The sequence below is a fragment of the Ciconia boyciana genome, chromosome 24, assembly GCF_034638445.1.
Source record: "Ciconia boyciana chromosome 24, ASM3463844v1, whole genome shotgun sequence".
NCBI lineage: Eukaryota > Metazoa > Chordata > Aves > Ciconiiformes > Ciconiidae > Ciconia > Ciconia boyciana.
The window spans coordinates 6,355,697-6,382,579 of record NC_132957.1 but is presented as its reverse complement, the minus strand read 5'-3'; the positions used below and the strand labels follow the sequence as shown (position 1 = coordinate 6,382,579).

At 45.1% G+C, this 26,883-nt stretch overlaps 1 protein-coding gene across 1 annotated transcript; it reads right to left on the bottom strand.

The window, feature by feature from the left end:
• Positions 1-10,367: 10,367 nt before the first annotated feature.
• Positions 10,368-26,673, bottom strand: GNA11 (G protein subunit alpha 11). The gene is made up of 7 exons (XM_072845149.1): positions 26,458-26,673; positions 21,812-21,996; positions 19,989-20,143; positions 18,828-18,956; positions 17,263-17,392; positions 16,324-16,477; positions 10,368-14,650 (listed from the first exon to the last, which is right to left on the bottom strand). Exons 1-7 carry the CDS (start codon positions 26,591-26,593, stop codon positions 14,460-14,462), a joined length of 1,080 nt encoding a protein of 359 aa, XP_072701250.1. The 5' UTR covers positions 26,594-26,673; the 3' UTR covers positions 10,368-14,459.
• Between the last annotated feature and the right edge of the window lie 210 nt (positions 26,674-26,883).

Genomic DNA, 26,883 nt, shown 5'->3' with positions numbered 1-26,883 from the left:
GCTTTTTCTTCTTTTCTCCCTGGGAAACATCTTCCACTGATCCTCATGGACATGGCAAGGACTTATCTCTGGCAAAGCCAAACTATGGCAGTGGGGGGCTTGGCGCAGAGATTGCGCCTCGACTGCCTTTGTTCCCTGTGCAAGCTAGGGAGTGCCCATTGACACAGTGTATGCTCCCACACTTTGCTGCTCCAATTTACCCCTTTGTCAAGCTGCTTGTGGCTACAGCTCTAGAAAGGAAGCAGCAGGACAGCCCTGAGTGAGGTGACAGTAGCTGTTGGGATGTCTGCCGCCCTTTAGGGAAGGCAGCACAATTAGATCGGGGGGATCCAAAGAGCAGCCTCCTCCCTGCCCCTTGCATTTGTGACACCAGATGCCTGGGTCTCCTTTGCCCAAGCCCTAGGGTTAGAGGGTTGCCCCAGCTCCAAGGAGGACACTTCCAGCTTCTGCTTCACTGCTGCTGTCCCCTACCTCTGAAACCCGCTGCCTCCTTTCTCCCTCTTGCTGTAGCTCCAGTGTTGTAAGAATACATAAAAACAATAAATTGCATCTGCATTTGAGAGCCTTTTTCCTTCTATGATTTGGATTTCTCTCGGCCGCTGGCTCCAGTCCTGAAGAGCTCAGAAGAAAGTCACTGCTCAAACAGCTGAATCCCAAGCTGCAATTTTCTACCCTAACCAGTGGCATCCATTTTCTGTCCCACCTAAACCCCCGGAATAGGTGTCAAGCCTGGTTTTCAGGGCAGGGGAAGCCTCTTGGCCTCCTCTCCCCAATGTGGAGTGCTCAGGCAAAACTGAAAAAGATGGTAATCAGTCATCTCCTGGAGGAGATTGTCTCCCCCCCATCTGCTGCAGTGTGAGGAGGCAGGAAAGAAGAACTACACAGGGGAGGGGGCACCGAACACAAGGGGTCCCCGGGGCTACGGGAATGCTTGCAGCGCGTGCCTGCTGGTGTGGCACGGGAGCAGAATTAGCCCATCTCATCACAGGGCAGCCTGCCTGCAGAGCGCAGCCAAGTCAAGAACGCAGCCGAGGCTCTAGCCTATGCAGTGCCCAAGTGCTCTGCGAGACAAACTGCATCATGGGGCTGTGCCAAGCCTTCTGCTGCCTCCAGCTTGTTCAGGTTGTCAGACATGCAGAGGAGCAGCAGCTCGTGTTGATGACACAGGCATTTGGCTGCTCCAGCCATGCAGCTGCCTGGAGGAGCACATTACCACAGAAGGAGGTAAAGTACTGGGCCGTGTCTCAGGCAGCAATCGTGTCCTCCAAGAGGTTTGTTTTGCTCAGAAAGAGGATCCTTGGTATGCTCCAGAGCCAGGGCAGCCTGGAGCAGAGCCAGGGCCTCCACCACCCTGTTCTGCAGCAAGGTGGGCACATGCAGAGGCTGTTGTCCCTCTCGGGCAGACATCCAGCTCACCAACCTCCAAGAGCACTCTGCTGAACTCCACAGCCCCGCTGCAGAGCAGTGATGGTAGAGACGGCCCACACTCCTCACTGATACTCACCCACCTGCCTGGAGCACCCTATGAGCTCCTTCGCCAGCACCTCCCGGCACAGCCTGCAAGCTTCTCGCCTCCTTGCTACTGGCTTCTGGGCAGCGGTCACATTCACTGAGGGAGGCCAGGTAGATGAGAGCAATCACACTCTCGAAGCAGCAGATCCATTTCCTCTGCTCTGACTTCTGCCCACCCACATCCGTGATCCTGCCAGGATGGAGGGTCAGCCAGAGGTACAGGCACGTGCAGGGGCACAATGTTTTCCCCTTTGGGCAGGCAGTGCCTGGGACCATGGCTTTGACACAGATCATGGACTCAGAGCCCCCCAGGACTGTGCTGCCACATCTCAACAGGTTACCAGATATCAACTGGGTTACTAAGTGTGATCCCAAATGCACTTTTAGCCTGCCAAAAGCAAGTGAGCAGAAACCTTACCAAGCCACCTCTTGGGCAGAGGACAGGAAGAGCACCAGAGCGAGGAATTCAACTACCTGAAAGTCAAGATGCAGGCAGCATTTCGAGCAAGAGAAGGCACAGAGATGTGAAGGCTCTGCTTCCTAATAACCACAGCACCTGCCCAGCCCAAGCAGAAGCAGAGGATACTATGGTAGGTGCTGCCTTATTTCCCACTGGGGAAGGGAGAGGCAGCCAAGAGAGACAGCCCAAGGACAAGAGGCATGATAGAGAAGGAAGAGGCAGGGTACAGGACAGTTGTTTGGGAGAAGGGGAATCCCATGCACTTGCCACGCTCAAAGGGCTGACTGCTTTACAGGAGCTTCACCTTAACATCCCATTGTGCATGAAGAAGTGGTATTCCTTGTTTCCAACTGTAGGCATTTGGCTCTGCAGCACATCCTGAACAGTGGGAATATAAGAGCCCTCAGCTATCCACTCCAGATTGGACAGAAAACCACAGGGAGCCACGGTACAAGGAAGCAGTCTGTCCCGCAGGGCCATGCCACATGTCTACATCATATGTTTGGCTCATTCTCAAGCCACATTCCCCTCATCCTCCACAGTGTACATGCTAGCTTGCTTCCAGTTCTCTTCTGGAGCAGACAACTAGGTTCCTCCAGCAAAGATGCAAGTGCATTCCCAGATAGACAGTGTGGAGGCAGATAGCACCAAACTTGACTTTCTCTGCCTGTAGCCAGTGTTAGCATTGCCCAGCAAGCTTCATGCCTTCAATTGCCCCCCCTTCACGTGCATCTTTACATCGTCTCCCAAAGCAGGCATACACTCATGCCACTGAATGTTACAGTATAAATACAGCATCCTATAGGGCTATGACACCACCGTTTCATTCTTTCTTGCAGATTTCAACAGAAGAAAAAAAAATATTACCAAAGTCAAAGCCCTGTGTGTTTTCTGACCATAGGTTACACAGGGTGCAGAAGAGATCTAGACCTATTGCTGTGCCACGTGGATGCAACCAGTCCATTCCAGAAGGCAATATCCCCAAAAAGCTTGGACACAAGTCAGCTGCATCAACTGGCTTAGAAGCAAAGGCTTTGGTCCTGGTTCAAGCCACAGACAATATGGACAGCCAGAACGCTGACCCTCATTGTAAGCAAGATGACAACAGCACCTCGCACAGCAAGGTCTTGTGCCTAGGCTGTAAGGCACTACTGCAATACCTGATTTTATCTCAGATCTCTGCCAGTCCATAAAAGGGTAAAGTCAATCTGTAGCAATAAAGGAAACAGAACTGGGAGTACAACTCCTGTCCCCATGCATTAACCATATCACCACCCTTTCTTCCCACAAGCCCCTGTAGCTTGTGATAACATCCAGCCACTGTGTTACTGAGGCACAAACCCCACAGAGTCAACCCCAATTTTGGTGTGTCAGGAAAGAAATCACACGCAAAGATTCAAGAGGTTTTTGTGCCTGGTTGTACTGGAAAACAAGAGTGAAAGATGTAGGCATCAGCTCATTGGCAACCCATAAAATCGAAGATGTTTCAGTGCTGCGTACTACAGTAGTGGCCAAATGCCCTGGTGACAATGATCCTCCTGTGCAAGGTGCTGTATGTGCATGCAGTAGAATCAGTCCTCACTGTGAAATGCTGAACAAACACAGCTAAAGGCAATAGAAGCATGGACTTGCTCAGGGCTGCACAATGGTGAAGCTGGGAGAACCACTTCAGCATCCAGAGCAGCATTTCTGGCACTCGTCAGCCGGTGGCTCTCCTCACATGCAGTCAGGCACGCATGGGGGGGGCAAGATTCAGGGAAAAGGTGGCTGCAGCAGCTCAGCTCTTCAGAGCAGAGCACAGTTTGAGGAAAGCTCCAGCTTCATCCCTCCCTGCTCCACCCTCCAGCCCTCTGCATCCCACTGTGGCTGGACTCAGGCAGGTGACAGTCAGGGAAATCCTCATGAGCCCTCTGTCACACACAGCCATTCATCAAGACACATTGAGTCATTCAGGTCTTTTTAGTCAAGTTGGCAGCAAAGAGAAGAACCACACATTCCCACCACGGCCTTGACAGTCGGCAAACATTTTCTTCCTACATTTTGTGGTTTAAGACAAAAAAAAAGAGACACCCACGTCTTCTAGAATAGAGCTTGAAAATAGTACATCTGAAGGAAATTAATCTGGAGGTTTGGCAAGTGACCTAGCAAGAGAATGAGAACAAATATTTCTGTCAGGTGCTTAGGATTTCATTGACAAAAATAAAAGAGACAAGGAAAAACCCACTCTGCCAGGTCCCACTATGTTTTCAAGTTAACAACAGTTCCTCCAGAAAAACAATTTCAGTATGTCCCTCGCCGCAGTTCTGCCCTGTATGACAGAAGTGCCAATCAAGTCCTAGTTACAAAAATGGCTAAGCCTGCTAGGCTGCACTTTCCCATGCCCTGCACAACCGTTCATCCACAAGCCATGCAGGGAAAAACCTCACGTTCTGAGAAACACCGCATCCTTCCCTGGCCCAGGTGGGGGGATCCATAAGCAATAGAGATGAACAGTGAACCCCTACCCCCAGCTCAGAAAGAACAACCATAAGGAAAAAACAGCTTCTTGCTTCCTCATCTGACACCTCTCACACTACCACCTCTGTCCCAAGGAAGGGAGGGAAATGGAATCTGGCATCTACAGATTCAGGCTCTTAAAAACAGAGCCACCCAGTCCAAGAGGCAAGAAAGCTCTTCTCCATCGCTGTGAGCCAGTGCTTTCAGTTCCCCCATGCATGCCAAGGCCCCCTGCCATGAGAGGAGCTACTCACCCATGAGAGCTGGGCAGTGCAGAAGCCCTGCTGCTGAGTGCGCAGAGCAAGAACCAGATCCAACAGTGCAGGCACTCCCTCCCTCATCACAGGTACTCAGGGTTAACCTGCTGCTCACTGGCATACCCTGAACTACATCAGTCTGATTGAATTAATCTTAATTGGTGATGGCATCTGCACATCGGCAAACCAGCTGATCTGAAAGACCCCTGAAAGAGCACACTCTTGTCCACCAGCTGCAAGTGCAGGGCATGCAATCTAGGCTTAATGCCCATCAGCCAGCTTCTGTGTTCATATGATGGAAGTGAAACACAGGCAAGTACAAGTGAATGCAGAGAACCTTGTCCTCTCCTGAATTTTGAAAGCAAGAAACAAAGCCAGAAACTTTTTGTGTGAAAACTTCAGATCACAGAAGCACAGGCTCTTCCTACCAGTAAAAAGTGGCAATAAACCTCTTCTCTACAGAATCACAGGGGGAAAAGCCAGAAAAAAGCTTTTTTTGAGAGGGCCTTTCCCCAGACACAGCACATGCACAGTGCAGCCACACTGAAGTCAGAACGAAGGAGTCTGTACAATCCCCATCTGCCACCTGGCCATCTTTCACAGCAAGGTAACTGCTGCTGATAGCGGAAGGCGAGGGACAGAGTGTGATGGACAGTGAATGGCAAACGTATTGTATTTTACACAGACAAAGGGCATTCCAAGACCTATAACTTTGAGGCTTGTCTTCGAACAAGTATGAAAATACTAACTCCACTTGCTTTTTTTCCCCATGGAGATTTCCAAACATACTGGTTTTGACTGGGGTTCCAGGTGAGACATTAGCAAAATTTCATAGTCTATCCAAGTCTAACGCAGGGCAGGGAGGAGAGGAGGAGTTTTATAATAATTATCTATTTATATGGATTTCCTGTGCTGTAAGCAGGCCTGGTTTCTCTCCTCTCCGCTGCAATAACCACTCCCACCAAACCACTGGAGGTTCAGGACCTCAGAGCTGTGAGGCACAGGAACCCCAGTAAGTGTCATGCTGCAATGACACCTACATTCTGAGTCTGGACTCAGGGGCAAATCTGAGCCTGCACCTGCAGAACGAACACTTCACTTGCTCTCCTTGATGCCACATTTACTTTGGCCTTAACTATGACTACACGCTTTGGGGCTTACAGCTGGGGAATGAGAGACCCAGCTCTCCAGACAAAGAACAACAGAACTTGAGTCTTCAGAGGTGAGATGAATTTGACAGGAGTCTGCCCAGCGGAGGTGTGGAGCTTGATTCATACCCAAGCAGTGGGGATGTGCCAGTAACAGAAAAAGAAGTCAGACAGCTGAAGACATTTAAGCAACTGTTGGAGAAAAATGGGGTAAAATCTGACTCTATTATTAGAGGTACCCAGGTAGTTTTGTAGCACATAGAGGTTTTGAACTTGATAGTATTTGCATTCTTCTAACTGCATAGAAAGGAGGGAAGGGAAGGAAAAAAAAAAAAGATCTGTTTAAAGCACAGGAGTCCAACATATTTGAGATTAGAACAGACAAAAGAAATTCTAAAATCAAAGACTAGGGGACAAAGTTTACAAAACTACTGATAAGAACGTCTGTCTTTTTGAATCCAAACTTGGTTTTGGATCTGCAAGCTTTGATCAAGTCCAATTTCATCAACCAGCTCCTGTTCTTAAACCATTTTAAGCCTATAGGTATGCCTCAGTTTGCAGGTTACAACAAAAGTTTCCTGACTATAGAAACACAATCTCCAAAGTTTTTGAAAAGCAGCAGCCAGATTGAAGTTTTTGTGTTAAAACCCCTAATGGGTTTTATTTTTCAAGATGTACTTCTGGGGAGTGTTTGCCTTTCCTTATGTTCACCTTTGCATAAGGGTGAGTTGTTAGAGCCTGTATAATATCTGCAGCAGTGCTGGATACAAAACACTAGACCAAAGATTTTAAGATTCCAAATACTTTCCAAACCTAGTAATTCAAAACGTCTTAAAGCCCCCCAGGTCATTCAAGTGACTGAGAAAAGCTACAACTGACCAAAGCTGTCAGTGATTTTTGCTGCGGATGATGATGGTGCACAAGGAGAGCCCGTTTACGCTGTGGGTTTTATATGCACACAGTGCCCTCTTTGGGTTAGCAACAGCCCGTGTTCTTCAAGATTCTGTCTCTAAACAACTTCTGAATCGATCCAAAAAAACTTACCTCTAAAAAACCTTTTTCAACAAGGCATAAGATTGCAGTTTGGAAGTAAATTCGTGGCTAAGCTGAGAAAAGCACCTCTTTCCCCTAGGGTTCTTCACATTTAATCTGCTCTGAATCAAGTGTTGCAAAGCTGACATCGAGCTGAGACTTCTTTTCTAATCAGGCTGCCAAATCCTTTCCAGAAGAATTCCAAGGATGTTCTCATCCTACATCGCCTCTACTTTGCAAGGAGCCTCATTGAAGCTATGAGCTGTTTGCAGTATTAGAGATTGAAGGTCGGAGCCACTGGGAGGGAGTATACAAACTAGCATAGCAGGAGACACCTGCCTTTTGGATGCTTCATATAAACACCATTTATTTCCATGGCCAGGAGCTGTAGATACACACCTGAGATGAAGGCAGGAGCAATTCTGGGAGGAGTGCATAGGAGTGGCCAGTGACAACAGGCCATAGCACCTGACTGGGCATGCAGAACAGCCCCCAGGCTGCATCTGTAGTCCCTGCTGAGCCACATCTTCGCCCATCTTGGGAGCTAGGTTACCCAGAAGCTTTCACACAGCCCAAATGCTGAGTCTTGTCATACAGTCCAGTATGGGAACCACAAAAACACTTCAGAAGGCATGAATTCTCAACCCAAGGTGATACCGATGTTACAAAAATTGCTTGTAGAGGCTTAAATTCCTCATCGGACTGCATCACAGAAGATAAAACAGCTCAAAGACAACTATACTGAACTGGTATGCCTGAGGAAAGTACACAGATGAGTTCATTTTAGAAACTGCTAATGGTGCTAGCTTTTGCTGGGAAGCTACAGAGATATCATGGACAGGAGCCCACACATACAATTTATTTTCAGCTAGTTTTACAAACCAGAGAAAAGGAAGGAAGAAGATTTTGTCCAAGGTAGTTCATGGAAACCTTCATTTCCATCATGACTGTTTCCCATCAGTTCTTATCGCTTTTGTTTGTAGGGACACATACACTATAAAAGTACTTTCTCCACCTGCATTCCAAAGCACTACCTTCAGAAACAGGTAATTGCAGTAGTTATTTAAATGCCTTCACACCAGAAGAGATTGGCTTCTGCAATGGAGGGACTCGTGATTTCCATGTTCTATCCTTGAGCTATCTGGAGCTTACCAGAGTGGCTGCTAGGTATGATAAAAGTAGGCAATAAAATGGGAGGCAGGACCCAGCAGCCTTCAGAGGACAGATGTGCTGCAGAGGAAAACAAAAACATAAATTAGAGGCGGAGAGTGCTGGATGGACACCCCTCCCTGACCCTGGGGTCCAGGAAGTCACTGCTTGACAGTAACATTGCATCAACAAACAGCGGCCATTCAAACAAGCCAAACTGGCACCGTGCCTCTGACCTGCATGCCATAGACTGCAGAGCCCTGCATAAGGCAACGTGGGGTCAGGTTAGACGCGGAAGAGAAAGCTGAAGCAAAAGGAGGGAGGCATTATATTCCTGCTTTATAGATTTCATATGACTTTTTATTCTTCTCATGCTGGACAGATGCTTCCCTAGCTTTCCCAAGAGAGCAAATGTAATGCTCGAAGAAGAGAGTTTTCTCCTGCTATGAGGATTATGGCTGTCCAAGGACAAGATGAATCCCAAATTCTCTCTTCTTTGCCCTCTTCTTCTGCATGGGATTTTTTAATATGAAAAAGATGGAAATTGATTTCCTTAGTGTCTGGGTCCACCTACATACACAATCCCAAGGACCTGTTCTGGTGTTGGCAGTGACGTCTAACGGCCAGGTTTGAAGTGACTCGCAGCACTAACAAAACCCTGGTCCCTGGGCCAGCACACCTTACCAGAAAGCTCACCTGGCCCACAGCCCAGTTCTGACTGCCCTCTTTTCCCAAGAGTCCCTCGAGAGCAGACTGCAGGCAAAAGGAATTGTCCAGGCAGCAGCAGGCTGCTCCATGCCACAGTCCCTCCTGGGTGCCCAAGACTTCTCCTTGCAGGATGGGGTACTTCCTGCACAGGACAAAGGAGCCGAGGGCCTCTCACCCCCAGCTGCTGAGGTAGAGGCGAGTAGCTCACTGTCTTGCTGGAAATGGTTTACTCAGGCTGTGTTTGAGGGGCCCTTGGGAAAGACAGCAACTGTGAGCAAGCTGTGTGGACTGTTCTATCAGCTGCTGCTCCCAGCTGCCTCTTTCCCTGGGCCACTCCGAGACAGGCAGGGACCCAACCTCCTGCATATATGCTGAACAATCTGCAATGCTTCAGAGACAGCATCCGTACTGCACACCCGCAGCAAGTACGGGCAATTTGCACGTGTATGACAGCTGGAGGCTGCAAAAGGCCAAACCGCAAGGCCCTCTCGCAGTCAGTTGGGAAGACTGGGCATTGGTTTGAAGACTTTACCTTCTTCCTTGAAGAGTCTGAATCTGTCACTACGCTTTATTTAAATGGAGTGTATTACACTCGCTTTGCAAAGAAGGCACAACACATGGCCCACATGGAGCTGAAGGAAATAAACAAACCAAACACTTACTTCAGCTACTATCTCATGCTTTCCAGCTGGTGAGAACACAGAGCTACTGAGAAAAGCCATGTACATTCACCCTTGATTAGAAAACAGCAATGACACAAATACCTGCCAGTATTATGGCCAACCAGATTGGAGTGACCTTCCTGGTTCAAGATGAAACACAGCATCTCAGGCTGTCCAGTACCTGCAACTTCACCTTGAAATGACACAGAAGGGAGCAGAACATCCTTGGTTGCAGCTTCCTGAAAACACAGGAAACCTTGCACAGAAGAAGTTTGACATCTCTACCCACTCCCAGCTGATTTAATCTGAAATTCCTGGGGACCAATCCTAGGGAAGGAGAATTAAATTCTAGGAAGCCCCTTCCAGGAAATCCCTTTGTGAAAGCTTTCACAATCATCCATCCCTGGACTCCTAAAGGGATAAATTTAAGCAGTGTTTCATACTTCAGTCCATGTTGCTAACAAACAAGACTGGAAGCAGGTCTGGTCCCACCAACATTTCTGCTATTGGCAATGTATATCCTGCAAGAAACGTGCCTGAAATGGGCTGACACTACAGCAAGAGGCAGCAGCGAATACTGACAACTTCACTTAAAATTTTGCAGGATTTTGGAGTAGAATTGCTAAGTCAAGGTGCCACCATTGCATCCCTACATCTTAAAACCCTAGTCAGCCACTGTTCACTCTTCAGTTCAGAATTATTAGTACAGTGTGTTATATATAGTTATTGCATATTATACCTTATATTTACCAAAACACACTTTGTTTCTATGCCTCAGGGTCCTGGTTTTCTGAGCAGGGACAACATTGCTAGCTAGGAGGGCAGAGTGTGCTTCAATCAGATGCAGGTCCCACAGGGTGCAGAAGTAGTTAAGCCAACCAGAAGGAGGTGGAGAGGAGCGACAGGAGTGAAGAAATGCATGCATGACCACCACGGCTTTTAGGAACAAAATTTATTCCAATTTCAAACAGAGAATTTATTTCAGGAGAAAGATATGAAAATCAATTTCCATCAGATATTTCTGTAATAAGGGTTGTTGCCCAGCAGTCAGAGTGGGATCATTCCAAGAAACAATCACACTCCTGGACTGGAATGAGACAGTTTGGAGCCTGAATAGATCCTGACACTGGGCATCTTATTCAGAAACTCCTTTACCCTACCCTCTTCCCTCCCCCCACCCCAACACGCACAACAATACATGCATTGCAAATGACAAGGTTTAAAAACAGCATTTTATATAGTATCTTTTTAAATAGGATAATGTTTAAATTGTCTTAAATCAGGATCCTATAATATACAAGTATAACCAAATAATTTCCACCACATTGGCACTTGTAAAGAGTCTCTGGCACTACTAAAGAAGGGGCATTGGCACAAACCATACTCTTATAAAACTGGGTGCTGCATAACACACTTTATCTCTGCTGGACTTTAACAACCTGGGCTCTGTACAGTACAAGACAATGGTCAGCACACTCTGGAAGTTCTTTTTTTTTTTTTTTTTTTTAAACCAATAAAACACATGAAGAAAAACCATAGTTGAACGCAAGGCCAACATTGCTAGGAAGCAACAACAAGAGACCAAAGAATCCAACTCCGGGAGAAGGGGAGACAGGCAGAAAGGGCAGGCGCTATCTGACACGCTGAAGCAGTAAGGGGCTGTTGCTCACCAGGTAGCCAATCCACACAGAATGGTGCAAAGAAATGGGATGGTCCTCTCCTCACTGACTTCAAGTTTCAAACTGGTTCAAAGTATGTTGGTTTCTTCAGCAGAACAAAGATAAAAAGTGCACAAGGAGCAGAGGTTAGCCAAGAGACCACTTCCTCAGACTCAAGATTCTAGATTCTCTACCAGAACCCAATTCCACCTCTTTTCTGAAGGTCAATCTGTTGCCTTAACCTGCAGAAAGTTCTGACTGGCTTCACTTTCAGAAAAGATGATATAGGCAAATTTGGTTTAAGGTTTGGCACTTTTGCTAGGGCAGGCATTTGCCAAAGGGCCAGCCAGAGACACGAACCAGTTCTGCAGGAACGCTTCACTGGCCAAGCTGGAGGCACACAAGCTACTTGCTTGCTAAGAAAAGCATGTGCTAACACTGGTATCTTCTCACATATAATATAGTCCACAGACAACTCCAGATTGTGTACAATAGTCTGACCCATTCCTCTCCTAATTCAGAATGAGGTTTCGGGAACTCATGAGACAGCCATCGCATAATGTTCTCCCCTTCCCTTTGCAATAATCATCACACCGAGTCAGTTAACAGGCCAACAGCTACACCAAGCAGTTGCTCAGTAAGGTACAGCACATGCCTAAATCCTTGTGCCCATAGCCTCCCACGGTTCCCCACGACAATGCAGATTCACTCTGCAAGAGACAGAAGCCAAGATCCCTCCTCCTGTGCCAGGGCAGCAGCTCTTAAAGAAGGGGAGGATACAAAACAAAAAAAAGTTTCTGATTCAAGTGGAAGTACCACCATCATTCACCTTGGAAAAAAAACTTCTGGGAAGTTATTTCCAAGAACCTGTATATTTCAGTGCCAGGTTCGTTGCTGGCAATAGTTGCAGTGTGAACCATTTACAAGAGGATCACAGAAGCACAAGAGAGGCTGGTGCTGCCATCTGCTTCAGATGAACAGCACTTAGAATACATGAAGATGATTATAAATTCCTCTTTATAGGACAGTTTTTACGAAATGGATCATTTCGGCATAAAGACAAAAAAAGCAGTAAAATTGATGCAAAGCTGTCTGACACATGGGAATCCCTCTCATTCCTCCCAAGTGTTCAATGCAGTCCAGAGCATGGCTAGTCTAAAGAGATGCTGTGTTTCCCTCAGCATCACCACTCAGCCAGACTGGCTCTTCAGCTGTTGGTCCCATGGCTACTGTTCCAACTTGAGCTCTCTAATCACTCTTAGCAGAGCGTGCTTTCTTCCGTAGTACTCTGAGACATACAGAGGCTTCCCCCAGCTATTCTGGAAAACAAGAGTGACCTATAAACAGAATTACTCAAAATTATGTCCCTCCATATTTTAGCGTTCTAGATCAAAGCATCTCAGACAGTTAAGATTTACTCTTACATGTTGTGCAAAACACTGATGTAGTGCTCTGTCTACAAAAGAGACAAAATATCAACAGCCCCCTTCAACAGTGCAGCTCATTTAGCCTTTTTCTACTGGCAGCCTGCTAGCCTTCAAGGGGGCAATCTGGTTGATCCAGAGGATTTGGACCCAATGCTACTTGTTGGAATTGAAACAGAAGCATTAGTGATGGCTAAACGACACACATCCAGAGGGGGTCAGATTTCCCTGTTTCCTTCTCACTCCTTGCCTTGCCACTGCAGTTATCTTCCAGGCTGGCAACAGGTCTTCAGCACATTTGTTCACTTGCCTCAGCTCCTGGAAAAAGCTCTCTAATGTGCAAAGGCTTCACATCCTTCTGCTTAGTGGAGTTTCATTTGCCATCCAGAATCCTGAACTACTTCCACCCTACCTTCCACCTGCACCAGCAAACCCTGCTGTCTCTGCCTCTACTCTCCTGCTAAACAAAAGTGCAACCACAGCAGGGCTTTCTGGATTCCATAGCAGCCGCGTGCTCCAGCCATGACTACCGTAACTTGATTATCACATGCACCCTGGAGCAAGTATGTGTGCAAGTCTTCCAAAGAGGATCCATACTCCTCTAAAGAGAAACACAGCAGCATATGCCTCAGGGGAATGCATAAACAGGAGAGAGAGAATTGCCACTCCCTCCAAGAGCTATCCTCAATCTTTTCAAGTAAGAATCCTACCTACGTCCCAAAGTTTGTCACCCACCAACTCTGGTCCTTTCTGAAAATCTGCAAGCTGGACAGGACCGAGGAATTCTCACAAAGTCATTCAACACACTGGCACAAAATGCAATAAACAAGGCTTGTTTGCTACTAGCAGCAAGAAAAGAACTAGAGGGTGGCACGAGAGTAAGATTTTCAATCCAGCCGAAGTCTGATGTTTAAATGCCACAATTACTCAGTGTGCTTTTGATATTTGCTGCATAGAGAAGTTGCTCACTTGGTGTCATATACTCTACTCAACAAAACGTAGTTTCTCTCTGCAAATTGAGCCTTGTGCGCGTGCATGCGTATGGGGGGGAGGGGGGATGTGTGTGTGTGTGTGTGAAAAAAATAATTAAAAAAAAAAAATAAGAGAACAATTACAGTCAGGCACTTCCCCAGGCTCAGCAGCTATTGCTCCAAGAGCTTCCACCATTTGTAGTCCATGAACAAAATACAGCAACATGTAGCAAACTATGTATAGAACATCAATAATTTAAAAAAAAAAAAAAAATCACAGTCTCCATACCTTTTATAATTGATAAGAAAAAACAGCTCAGAACTAGAACATATAAAGAATGGAAAAGTGATGGCTTTTTTTGTTTTGCCTTTTTCTTTTTTTGCACAATAGTTGGAGAGCAATCGCTCCTCCCCAACATTTCATCACAGTGAACCATGGAGCGTGTCCTGGGGAAGGGAAGGGAAAGGGGGGGGGAGGGTGGCGGGGGGCAGGGGGAAGCAAGCAGGATTAGCAAATTACACCAGAGGCACCCTATAGCACAAGGCAAAGGGACCAGTAGCATTCTGCACTCCCACAGTCCAGTGAATTCACAATCTCGGCTGGAAAGTTATTTTTTTTCTATATATACCATGGGAATGAAAAGGGGGAAAAAAAAGTGGCTAAGCAACAAAGGAAAGCTCAAGATGAGACTGCCTTAGCTGTTTGGTAAAAATTAAGAAGCAAGGAAGGTGCTGAAGAAATGAGGCATATCCCCGTTAACTGTGAAATAAAAGCAATTTGTTAAAAATATGAAATCAACTACTCTGTGGACAGAGACATGAGACTCCGGGATAACACTGAGCACTTGCCACTCCACAGATCAGACAATTTGCAATCATTACATCATCAAAAATTAAAACTTTTTTTCCTGTCATATTTAAAATTTCTTTTTTTGTCTTTTCTTCACAATGAAGCCTCTCAAGGGGCCAAGAGCAGAGCAGGTCAAACCAGGTTGTACTCCTTCAGGTTGAGCTGTAGGATGGTGTCCTTGACAGCTGCAAAGACGAAACGGATGTTTTCTGTGTCTGTGGCACACGTGAAGTGAGAATAGATGATTTTATCGCTGTCTGGATTTAAATCCACAAACATCTTGAGAATGAACTCACGGGCTGCCTGTGCATCCCTCTGTGGGCCTGCAGCAAACAAAGAAACCAGTTAATGGATTTACGCTAAGTGCATCCCCCAGTTTGATCCATCAGAATAATTGCTAGTGCAGTTTTTCTTATGGGTTACAGAGCTATAAAGAAGAAATTAAGATCATTTATTGCATAAAAGTCCCAGGAGCTGAAGTGTCTTATGCTTTTCAGTTATCTAACCAAAACCTAAAAAAGGCATTTTTCCAAGGCTGAGAGTTTTGACAGACACCAAGGCGTCACTTCAGACCGTGCTTTGAAATACAGCATTTGGTGTAAGCCTGCGTTCACTAGATAATGGTGACAGATGCTGGATATACATAACACAGTGCTCTCCTCTGGAGATGGGATGTATATTTCTTCCTACTATATAGATAGATCTTATGCACTGAAGGACACAAGCATATGTTTTGCAAACAAGGGTTCTCTTCAGCAAACACTGCAGTCTGTCCTAACTGGCTGGTCAACTCACAGGAGCTAAAAACTGGAATTTTTGTCAGTATTTACTTCACATTGCTGACAACTCCTCAGAAAAAAGTCACCTACTGATATTTCTTTCACAGTACTGGTGTTGTCACACTCTCCATGGCAAGGACCATCTCTCGAGAAGTGGTCTGATGAGGTACCACCCATGCACAAAGCCATGCAGTATCCCTGGAGGAGCTACAGTAAATACTTATATGAAAAAAATGAAAGTATATGACACTTCCTGATGTTGCAATCTTGTCTCCAGCTGTTAAGTTATATTCGAAGTACACACTATTTGACCGATAAGCTCACCAGCCATTCCCAGCCTGCTGTAAAAACGTGATGTTTTCCACCACTGACAATTTCAGAGTGCTTGTGCTTTCAGACAGCAGGGGGCATGAAACTCCAGAAGTGGGAGGACAACTAATAAGGAGCAATTTTCATTAGTTGTTTGAAAGAAAGCTGTTTGCGAAATGGCAATTCTTCCTTCACCTTGTATTTTTAAAGCCCATAATGACAGAGTTAATACATGAGAGCATGGCAAGAAGTATGTTGCCTGATCTCATTCTCCACTACTTTTATTTATTTTCTGCCCTGTACAGATGTGTTACCAGCCAACTTTAAGTGCACGCAACTGAAGAGCTTGAAATGCTATTTTGGCTAAGGAATTTCATTTCAGATGGGAATTTCTCTGTTTCACATAGATATTATTCCACAACTGCAGATGGCACACTAGTAAGAATTTCATGCTACCTGAGATTTTTCAGCACCATCATTTGAACGACTTGGGTATTTGACCAGTCAGTTTCTCAAAACAAGGACTCAAGTCACCTCTTGACTAGAGGGTTGAAATGCCCAGTACACCAGCGAATTGTCACATGTTTATGAAACAGGTTATATGCACAAGCATACAGGTAGGAAAGTTAGACTTCCATTATTTAATACTCTGAAGTGCGGGGGGGGGGAGAGTAATTCTTCATCTAGGAGAGGTTCATTATTTGATCATTCAATCAGATTCCAGTTATCTACATAAGATTAAGACATTTTTGTGACATTTTCTCATTGTTGTAGGTATTCCTTCTCAAATTAAGATGTTTTCCCCATCTCTAGATCTAAGTTTTCTTTAAAAACAAAAAAAATTTCTAACCATACCACCTCCACCCCTTCTTCTAGATACAGAGTGTTCCTCCTTAAAAACCACTCACCATCAAACTCTGGGAAATAGTCAACAAGGTGGGAATATAGGATCTTGTCTTCCAACAGATCTTTCTTGTTGAGAAAGAGGATAACAGAAGAGTTTTGGAACCATGGATAAGTGATAATGGTTCGAAAGAGAGCTTTACTCTCTTCCATCCGGTTCTGAAAGAAGAAAAAGAAAGCCTTGTTTTCACAAATGAGCACAAAGATGCCTTTCTGCTACCTGCACACCTACTCAGATCTGTATCGATCCAGCATCTCAGATACCATACATAGAATACTTTGACCCCAGGTAGGTAGTGGCTCAAGCTGGAAAGGAAAATGGAAAAGAAATGCAAAATGGAAAGGAAATGCACAATCTGATGGACTCAAGCTTCATTTAATTGGCAAGCCATTCATATCAGAAGGCTTAAAAGTCATTTTATGCTTTGCCAGTCATATGAGAGGACTGGCCACGATACTTTGTGAACATGTTTTGTCTAGTAGAAAAGGAATAACTGCTGTTATCCAATGGCATTTTTTTAATCTATTAGCAAGTGCAAAAATTCAGTATTGCACCTTCAAAGAGACCAGTCACTATCTAACAAGACAGCAGTCACAGCACGAAGCAATTCGGTGCAGAAAAGAGGAATGGGTGATTTTCAAGAGCATGCTGTCACATTGCGCAGTACCTTCCAAGGCACACAGAACTCAGCAATTTCAGAGTATTTCAGTATTACTCGAAAAGTACAGATGTTTTGAATGCACTGTGCATTTTCCATTCTCAGGGACATCATGACCTGTTGAGGCTCATGCTCCCTTTGCAATAGGAAGAACTGAAGGCCAAAACCAACAATACTTGCTAATCCAACTTGGCACCAAGCACTTTGGTACCAACCTCCAAGAAGCTAGAAAGACATTCCTCCTTTCCTTCCACCCTCCTGCAGAGTTCCCATTCTTTGTCTTACCTCGTTATCAGATTCCACCAGAACTTGGTCATATTCACTAAGTGCTACTAAAAACATGATGGAAGTCACATTTTCAAAGCAATGGATCCACTTCCTTCGTTCTGATCTTTGACCTCCAACATCCACCATTCTAAGGAAGAGAAATACATACAGTACCACAGGAAGTAGCTGCAGTTCTCTGTCTGAATGCAAAGGACCAGCATACGATGAGAACGAATGCGGCTCTTTACCATTCAAGTTAACCTGGCATGGGGATGTAATAATATGTGCTTTCTAACAAAACCATCAAGTTTACAAAATATCCTGTTCCAGAAATGTATCAAACTGAAGAGATGGCTACAGGCAAGTGATACCAAATTCAAATCCCAAATATCAGCATTACCATTTTTAGCTGCATTCTGCTCTGGTTTGCTAAGTAGTAGTCCTGAGTCTGAAAAGACAAGTCCTTCAGAACTCTGCTTTGTCAAATGAGAAAACTATTTTTATTTTTTATTAAAGCATCTGCTTGCCTCAAAACTTCTCTCACACAGAGAGCTTTCTTTAGTTATTAAACTTTTCTGAGAATGTGCTGCTTAACAGTTACATACTTCAGTTCCTCAGTTTTAACTCCCACCTGTACAGCCCGCTAAAATTATTTTGTCGCTCACCTGAAGTGCAACACACCCGGTCCACATTTGCTAAAACCCTATACCTATTTCATAGGTCAGCAAACCAGAACAGGGAGAGTAACTTTCTGTATATCTGTAATTGAGTGGTTTAAGAGAGAGGATGCAGGCTTCTTTATTCCTCTCTTGTAATGTCAACACTGCGGTAGAGAAGGGCAGGGAGCATGTAAGTACCAGAGAGCTAGGGAGAAAATTGCATTTGAATAGACAGGCATGTCATTGTGCCCTTTATGCCATGCTCAATTGCTGGCTTAAGCCTCCCAATACCATCTATCCCTGCAGCAGCACAGGCAGCAAGTTTTGGTGTCATCCTGAGAGCACAAAGTAGGCAGAGAAAACCATCTCTGAAGGCAGATACTAGGTATCACATACAAGGAAGTATTTCTGCACAAAAAGTGGTCTCTTTTTGAAGGAGAAATAAGTGGTCAAAGTTGCTTAAGCTAAGCATTCTTAAAGGGAAATACATTTCAAGTCAAGCACTGCCCAGAGCAAGCTTCCCCCTCCTCCCCTTGGTGGCTTAAGCTACTAACAGCTCACTCAGCTGCCTCACAAGCCACCACTTCAGCCTCAGATGCCAGCAATGCAATCCTTCCCAGGAAGGACACTAATTCCTGCGAGATGGTTAGCTGGGCTTTAAGTGTCACTGATTCAAAAGCATGTTCTGTTTTGTGACAGTCAACGCTTCAGCTTGGAGTTTTCCCTTAATCAGAATAAAATGTTACACCATCCCCATTACAGAAGCACCTGTCAGCAGATACTTCATAACATCACAGCACATACATCCACTCAAGCCTCTCAAACTAAGCACCTGGACACTCTAAAGCAATCCAGAACTCATCCTTCCTGAAACCATATCACTCCTCTCTCAGTTCAGCTGTAACATGAATACACCTTCAGTACCTGAAGATAATATTCTCTAGGTCAAAGGGGTACTCTATGATACCGGTTGTAGGAACTCTAACCCGTAGCACATCTTGCTGAGTTGGTAGATATCCTGGGGTAGCAATACGATCCACGTCGCTAAGATAGCTACAAGAAGCACAATGGAAAAAAAACTACCTTAGGTTGCAGCACATAAATACACAGATTTAAACACTGCTATGTTTAGTCTTTCCCTAGCATAACAAGAAAGTCAAAAGTTGCCTGAACCATTTAAAATGTGATGTGTAAAAATAACAGAATACATCTTTGGGGAATGGTAATTCACCAGCCATCCCCTTTGGAGAATAAACAGATATATTAAGGACAACGTTATAAATTCTGTATAGGAGTGTGGAAGACAGTCTTTACTACAGAGAAAGTTTAAGTACAGTGGATGCTTATGTTTCAGAATCAAGTCTCATCTGAGGTTTTCTATTTATAAATGAACCTATGTCACTAGACTTAGATTGTGTTAGTAATAAATCCATTAAGTTACACATCCATGTACACCTGTAGGCCAAAGGACAAACCTGAAGAGAAAGAGCAACACTTCTGCTGCCTAAGAGCCAGGACCAACACAAATGCCATAAGGTAGAGATTCCAGCCTCAGGTATACCCAGAAGCAGATGTGTGAACAACTGTCTTTATCACCCACCAGAACACCTCATACCCTCATGAAAAGTAGCAAATGGTAAGGAATTTCCAGATCTAAATCTATCCCCAAATAAACATAGCTTCCCCCATCTCCAGCAAAGCTCTTTGCCTTTCTGGAGCCAGATTCACACAAGCTACCAGTTACCTGCTCCCACTGCTCTTTCAATTTAACTTTTCCTAAGGATACTTTTGGTTGATAGAGGCAAAGTGCCTCTCTCATACGCCTGTGATTTTTATCCCAATACACACAGCCAGCAGAGACTGTGCAGCTTGTCTAAAACACTAGCAAGACTCATCTGCCTCAATGAAAAAGATAAAACTTACTTTAAACAAACTATGTAGTGAAATCTACAGCATCTACAGAATCTACAGCAGCGTTCCTGCCCTTTGAAACGAACTCTAGATTTCAATTAAAAAATTGGACAGGTATTATTTGTTAGACCATCACTACCAGCTACCAGCAAATACCAGTGATTATATACTTACTACTTAGCTGAGTCGGAAAGCTGATATTCTCTTCTCCTGTCATAACACTCTTGTATTCCAGGGTCGTTCCACAATGTTTTAATTGCACTTACATATGGCTGCTCAAATGTCATGACCTTTTCTACATCCACTTCCCGGATCAGCACTGCATTGGCCTGGAGATTGAAAAGAAGAAAAAAAAAAAAAAGGGGGGGGGGGGGGGGGGGGGAGTTGTGTGTCAGAGGTCAGGAGCAGGGGGTACCAGTCACAGGCAGGCAAAAAATTCTCAGATTAACTAAATCCTTACATTATGACTTCAAGGATCCACATGCTGGTTGTGGATCAGGTTGCTAAGATCAGAGGGACAATAGGTAAACTATACATCTAAGACATGTCAGACATCAGCAAAATTCCTCCAAAGCATCATATGCTCCTTCACAGAATGAGCTGTAAAACAGCAGCAGGTTTCACCTATCATTAGGTCACCAGGCTTTTTGGAACACAGTGGGTTCCAAGGCAGAGCATTCACTGTGAAGAACCACAGACTGCCCAACTTCTGAGGAGGTTAAACTGCAGTTGGATAACAAGTTGCTATCTCAGGTTTCTTACAAAAAAAAAAAAAATTAAACTACATTTTGAATAGCAAGAGAGACATTGTTTCAGTGTACTTCAATCATGATCCCTTTTGAGAGAGAAAATAAAAATGCCCACCCTACAATCTATAAGCAAAGGAAGGACTACAGTCATTACAACAGCCTGTGGCATCTGTGAAGTTATTATCCACACCAAGCTGCTTTCTGAAATCTTTGGTATACTTGCCACAGGAAGGGGCTTTTGCCTATACCCCCTATGCCAGGAAAAATAAAAAAACAAAGCCACGTTCCACACACGTTATCATAAGTAGAAGTTGGCAGATTATACCTATCAAAACACCTCCACCATGCCCCAGGTAAAGCACAGGCAAGGCAAGCTTCCTCACACCCTGCCTGTTCTCATCACTGAGACTGCAGAAACTCTCTAAAGGCAAAAATGGTGTTCAGGCTCAAGAACCCTGGTGCACCACCCAGACACCTATAAACAATCATTAAAAATCAGCTCCAAGTTATTGTGTGACAGAACAGATAAAATACAATTTCACTTAAAATTATTAAGGTACTAAGCATTAAAGAAGCAAAACACACACACACACACAAAAATCTAACTTCCTGGCGCACCCTCACCCTCCCAGTCCTCCCCCAAAAGGCTAAAATAACTTAGACCAGATCTGGCTGAAAAACGTATTCCTGGACCCAAAATCTGTAAGCCAGACTTCAGCTCAAATCACATTTCTGTGGTCGAGACCAAAACCCTTCAAGAAAGGATTGTACCTTTGGTCAGTACCTATCAGAAAAACCGACAGATTGCAGTAACAGCAGTAACTAACAGTAGAGGTGTCTTTTGGGTCCAGCATGTATTTTGTCAGCTTCAAGTTCTGACATGAATAGTAACTCATGCAAAGAAAAGCCCGACACATTTAACAATACTGAATCCTTGAAATTAGTAAAAATAACACCTCTCCTATACCCCATATCATATCCCAATCCCTTGCTCCCACCACTCACTATGCAGACCAGCGCACAAACCGACCTGAGAAAGTTGCTCTATAACTTAACACAACCAAGTAAATGGAGATATCAGATATCAGCAAAATGTCATAAAAAGCAGTCCTTAAGCATAAAACATTTATGGGAAAGAGTTCAGGGAGGTTGAGATTGCAATGCAGAAGGACACAAACAGGAACTTAGGAGTCAAACCCTAGAATCCCCATTGCCTAGTAACACATGCAAAAATTGTGAGAAATTTACCTTGTTCTGTTCATATTTGTACAGAATCTTCAGGGTTTCCATGGCCCTGATCATAGACTGCATGGCAGTGAAGATGTTTTGGTACACCAGCTTGGTGAAGCCTTTTTTGTCCTCTTCAGAGTAGCCTGAGCCATGAATTATACGCATTTGCTTAATGAACGTGCTTTTTCCACTCTCCCCCGTGCCTACAGAAAGCAAAAGAGAGAGTTAGGAGCCATCACAAGCAAGACTTGCTACAGAAGAAAGCAAGCTAACATCAGTCACATCATACCCCAAAGTTCCTATTAATATACCCAAGTACACACTACTTCCAACCACTTTTTTAGCCACTTTCCAGAATATTAAAAGACAGGCTGGATGGTCCTGCTCATCCCCACTATGAACCTAACATCGTAGAAGGAAGACATCTTGTCCTTTACAGCAGCCTTCAAAAGCAGCTCTGGTACTTATTCCAAATCTCACATTACAGCCACTCCCACACGTTCTGCGTCAAAAGGCCCTTGTCCGTCACACCTGACCTATTCCCAGATACTCCAGCAAGATGCTACAATCACAGCACCAGCCAAAGAGGGCCCAGATGCACTCTCAAGTTGGTAAGAACTGCAAACTGAGATGATGGTGAATGGGCTGGGGGAAGCCTACTTGCACAGTAAAGAGCGAATTTTCTTTTGCTGCGATTTGGCACAGAATGCTCTTTATCTTATAGACCGTGTGTCTTTTCATAGAAAAGAACTGAACGCAACAGAAAAATCAACTCTAAAGGAGAACGGAGCTCAAGGAACTACTTGCTTATCCATCTGACATGAACAATCCAGTCAGTGCATCTGTCTAGTATCCCAAACTACTGTGCAAACACAATCTTTTCTCTTAAGGACTGAAATGATAATCATCATTGTGGCAAGATACCTCTAATACTGCTTGCAGCCTTTGGATATTATAGAGTTAAAAACAGCAGCTGGCAGGGAGAGCAGAGTAGGATGTTGCTCACAGCTGTCTGCGCCCTGTCTTGATCCCCAACAGACAGCAGGCTGCTCAGCAAGGCTACCGGTTCCTTATCACACAGGTTTACTGTCCCAGAGAAGCTGGGTCTTCAGCTTCTGAGTAGATGGGAGGGCAAGCCACGCTCGCATCAATGCCAGCGCATTAAACTGTCCAGTCCTTTCAATGCCTGCTTCCTGCACAGTCAGTTGGGCAGGTCCTCCCACTCCTGCATTTATGGCCCTGGAAAAGTGTTATTTAACATGTGAAGGCCAACAGATGATATAAAAGGACGGTGGGAACTTTCTAACATGGTAAGTATGAGGGGAAAACATCATCAGATAAAGTACCCATGCCACTACACAGCCTTGTTACATTCATGATTCAGCTGGTATTATGGAAAGTACCCAGCAACTTCCGTTCTATACATACACAGTACCTTTTGTAGAGGGGACATAAGGGTCAAGTCTTGCATGTGATTAGCATACCTCCACACTTCATCCCACAAGCAACAGCCTAAGCCTATACCATTGACACTTCTGTTGAGTACTTTTGTTCTTCTAAAATTTGCTACTGATATGCAGAATATATATTTAAAAAAAAGACAGCTCTCTTTAATACCATGGCCCAGCTCAGTTGACTACTGAGAGTAAAAACTAAGATGTATCACATAAGTGACAAACCCTTTTGATCTCCAGCTACAAACAAGTATGCTGGCAGAGCCCTAGCTTTCACCACAGGAACCACCAGGTACTCACCTCACACTAGGGGATAGATATATTAAGACAGGATCTCATTCATCACAAGACACAATTACTACTCACATGTAGATTCTCAATTACTCATGTTTATAGTGCCAGGCTAAAAGGCAAACAAATAAATATGCTCAAATAAAAGCAGCAAGCACATAACTAGAAGCAGCACATTTAAAATAAACAAACTCTCCCCATATCCAAGAACTGACAGAAATTATGTCAGCATAGTTAGAAATTAACATTATAAACAAACACCATTAATATGCAGCAAACTATCTCCATCTCAAACAGAAAGCTACACCATAAATGGGGGGAAAAAACTGGAAACTGAAATCTTTTGTGGTTTCTCTCACTGTGGTGAGAAATACTTCCTTGTCTTTTACCACAGTGACCAAAACTGAGAAAAAAAAAAAAAAAAGTGGTGCTTCAAAGCATTCCAATAATGAAAACGTAAGAGAAACCTCAGCACCAGCCATTCACTTACTTCAGAACTTCAGAGTTCAAACACAGATTCTTCCTGTCACTCCATCATCACCCGTTTTTTGGTGGGGTTTTTTTGGTTTTTGGGGGTTTGTTTTGTTTTGGGTTTGTTTTGTTTTGTTTTTTTAAAGGTGCCTCTTGCTTTTACCTAGCCCATCAACAATATAGAACAGCACTACACCAAAAGGTTATAAGCTCTGGTGGGTACAGTCTCCTACATTTATCAGAGCACAATAACCTTTTTTAACATGACAATGTTGAGACAAGGAGATAATCTGAATTCATCATTGCTTCTGTCAACAGGTGAAAGCAGCAGCGTTTACAATAAGTTACTAATGACCCCCAAGTACCTGACAGGCACTTGTAAATACATCACTCAGTCAACAGTATCCCATGCTTAAACACAAGTAATTTTTGTATAAAATATTCTCCCCCCTTCCCACCCAGTAAAAAGACAAATTACTACCTTACGCCAGAGCGCAATGTCCAATACCTTGAAATCAAATTTCTTATTACCAGGTTCATCATTGATTAGCACTGCTATTCTTCACCGAGTTTTCTGTTTTAGGCTTCAAACAACTAACCGTCACTACATCTAGCGACAAGAAAAATTACCAGAGTTTCTACAAGGCAGAAACTCCCTCCACACATGCACTCTGCAAAATTTTGAAGATTTGGGAAAGCCCTCTCACTAATATGATCACTGATACTTGTGAATGTAAGAACTCCACATAACAGAAGCAAGACAGGAGCTGCAAGAAATCCCTGCAAGCAGCAGTTACATCAAGGAGAGAGAACACACATTACCTGCCACAAATTAAGGTGCGCAATGTACTGTACCCAGTGAGAAGCATCCAGCAAACACATCCTAAAATGGGGAGTGTTGCTTATCCAGTATTAACCACCTCATATAGATTTTTCTTTTTTGTAAATCTGATGCTGAATCTTACTTAACTATATCTTTTAGAAAAGCAGAAAGGATTCTTGAGCAATTTGAATTATTTCTAAAGTGAAATCTTTAGATCCAGTGGGATCTTCTTAACCCAGATCTATCCTATAGTGCCAACCTATTTTGAAACAGCTGCTTCTGTGGGACTGCTTTAGGGAAGCATGAGAGCGAGAGACACATTCCCTAGTCTACAAGAAGCCTTACAGAAACCAACACAGCATCTTCAATGAACACAAATGTCAAGCCCTCGATTTTACCTTTCATCTGAAGAACAGTGCCATGTTAATTGCCGAGGATTCATGGTGAGAAGGAAAGCCCTGGCCTTCACTTAACAATTATAATTGTGCAACAATGTCAGCATTGGAGATCTCCAAAGGACTGGGCAGACACGGCCTCACTTCACTTGTGTAAAGTTTTACATTTGTTTTCACAAGGATCATCCTAATTCTTCACCTGTACTTTAATGGCTTGCCAACTCATGACAGACCCCAAGCGAATAAACTCAATCCATCAGATCTGCTTCATATTTCAGCTTGCAATGATGCAGTATTTAAGACACAAAGCAGGATTACATACACAACCAATGATAAACCATGAAAACCGTAACTTCAGGTTAAATTTGAGGGCTACCTGGACGTGAACATCAAACTCACTGCTCAAGAAGGATGTAAATGCCTGAAATCTTAGCTGGCTGCTCTTTGTAACTGATTACCCATCCCTATAAACCTTATCTAAACATGGAATAGTTATCCATCTGCACAAACACAGAACACTACTACGTTTCCATCTGAACACCTACATCCTTTTTGCTGCACAGGTGATCTCTAGCTCTGAAGGTAATGCTAAATACAATAGCCATTTCCTCATCAGACACAGAATTCACAGTGCATTCTTACTGCTTCGTCTCCCTTCAGATTCGCCACACCAAGCTCCTAACCCTGCCGGCCCTCCCAGGACTGCACAAGGGGAACTCTGGTTTAGGGGCTGGAAGCCAATTTTTCCACGGATGTTCACTCAAGGCCCAGAAGTTCACTGACAATGCTGAAAAGCATCAACTCCATCAGCGAATTTTCATACGCTAATAAAGGCCAGCATGCTCTGGGAAGTGTTTCCTCGAGACGATCTTCACGCGTGTGTGTGCGCCTGCATTTAGAACCAGTAATTTCAGCTTCATAGTTCCTGCTTATGTCAAAATCCATTTTGACAGAGAACGCATCATAAAAAACAAACAAAGGGCAGCCAATGACCGGCACCGACAGGAAGGCCGCCCCGAGCGCAAGGCACAGAGGCGGGGATGGCTTGTGGCTCCCGCCGCTTCCCCACCACACCCGCTCCCTGCCACAGCCCGGGCGCGGCGGGGCCGCGCAGCCACCCGGACCTGTCAAGCCCCGCGGCAGCCGCGAGCCCGGGGCCGGGCGGACGGGCCAGGCCCCGCGGCGGGAGCGGCGGCCCCGCGGGCCGGGCCGGGCCCCGGCTCTCCTCACCCAGCAGCAGCAGCTTCAGCTCGCGGCGGGCGTCGCGCTTGTCCCTCCGCAGCTGCTTCTCGATCTCGGCGTTGATGCGCTTCGACTCCTTCACCTCGTCGCTCAGGCAACAGGCCATCATGGACTCCAGAGTCATGGTCGCGCCGCGGCCGGGACGCCCCCGCCCACCCCCCCACCCCCCCGGCACCGACCACCGTCCTCCGCACGGCCGGGAGCCCGGCCCGGCCCGGCCCCGCGCCCCTTCCCTCCCCACCCCACCCCACCCTCCCTCCCTCCCTCCGCGGCGCCGGCCCGGCCCCGGCCCTGGCCCCGACTCCTGCGGCCGGGCCTAGCGCCGCCGCCCCCCTCAGCGCGCTGCCCTCGCCCGGCTGCGCCGCCCGCCGCTCCCTCCTCACACAGCCCCGCCGAGCCAGCGACGAGCCGGCG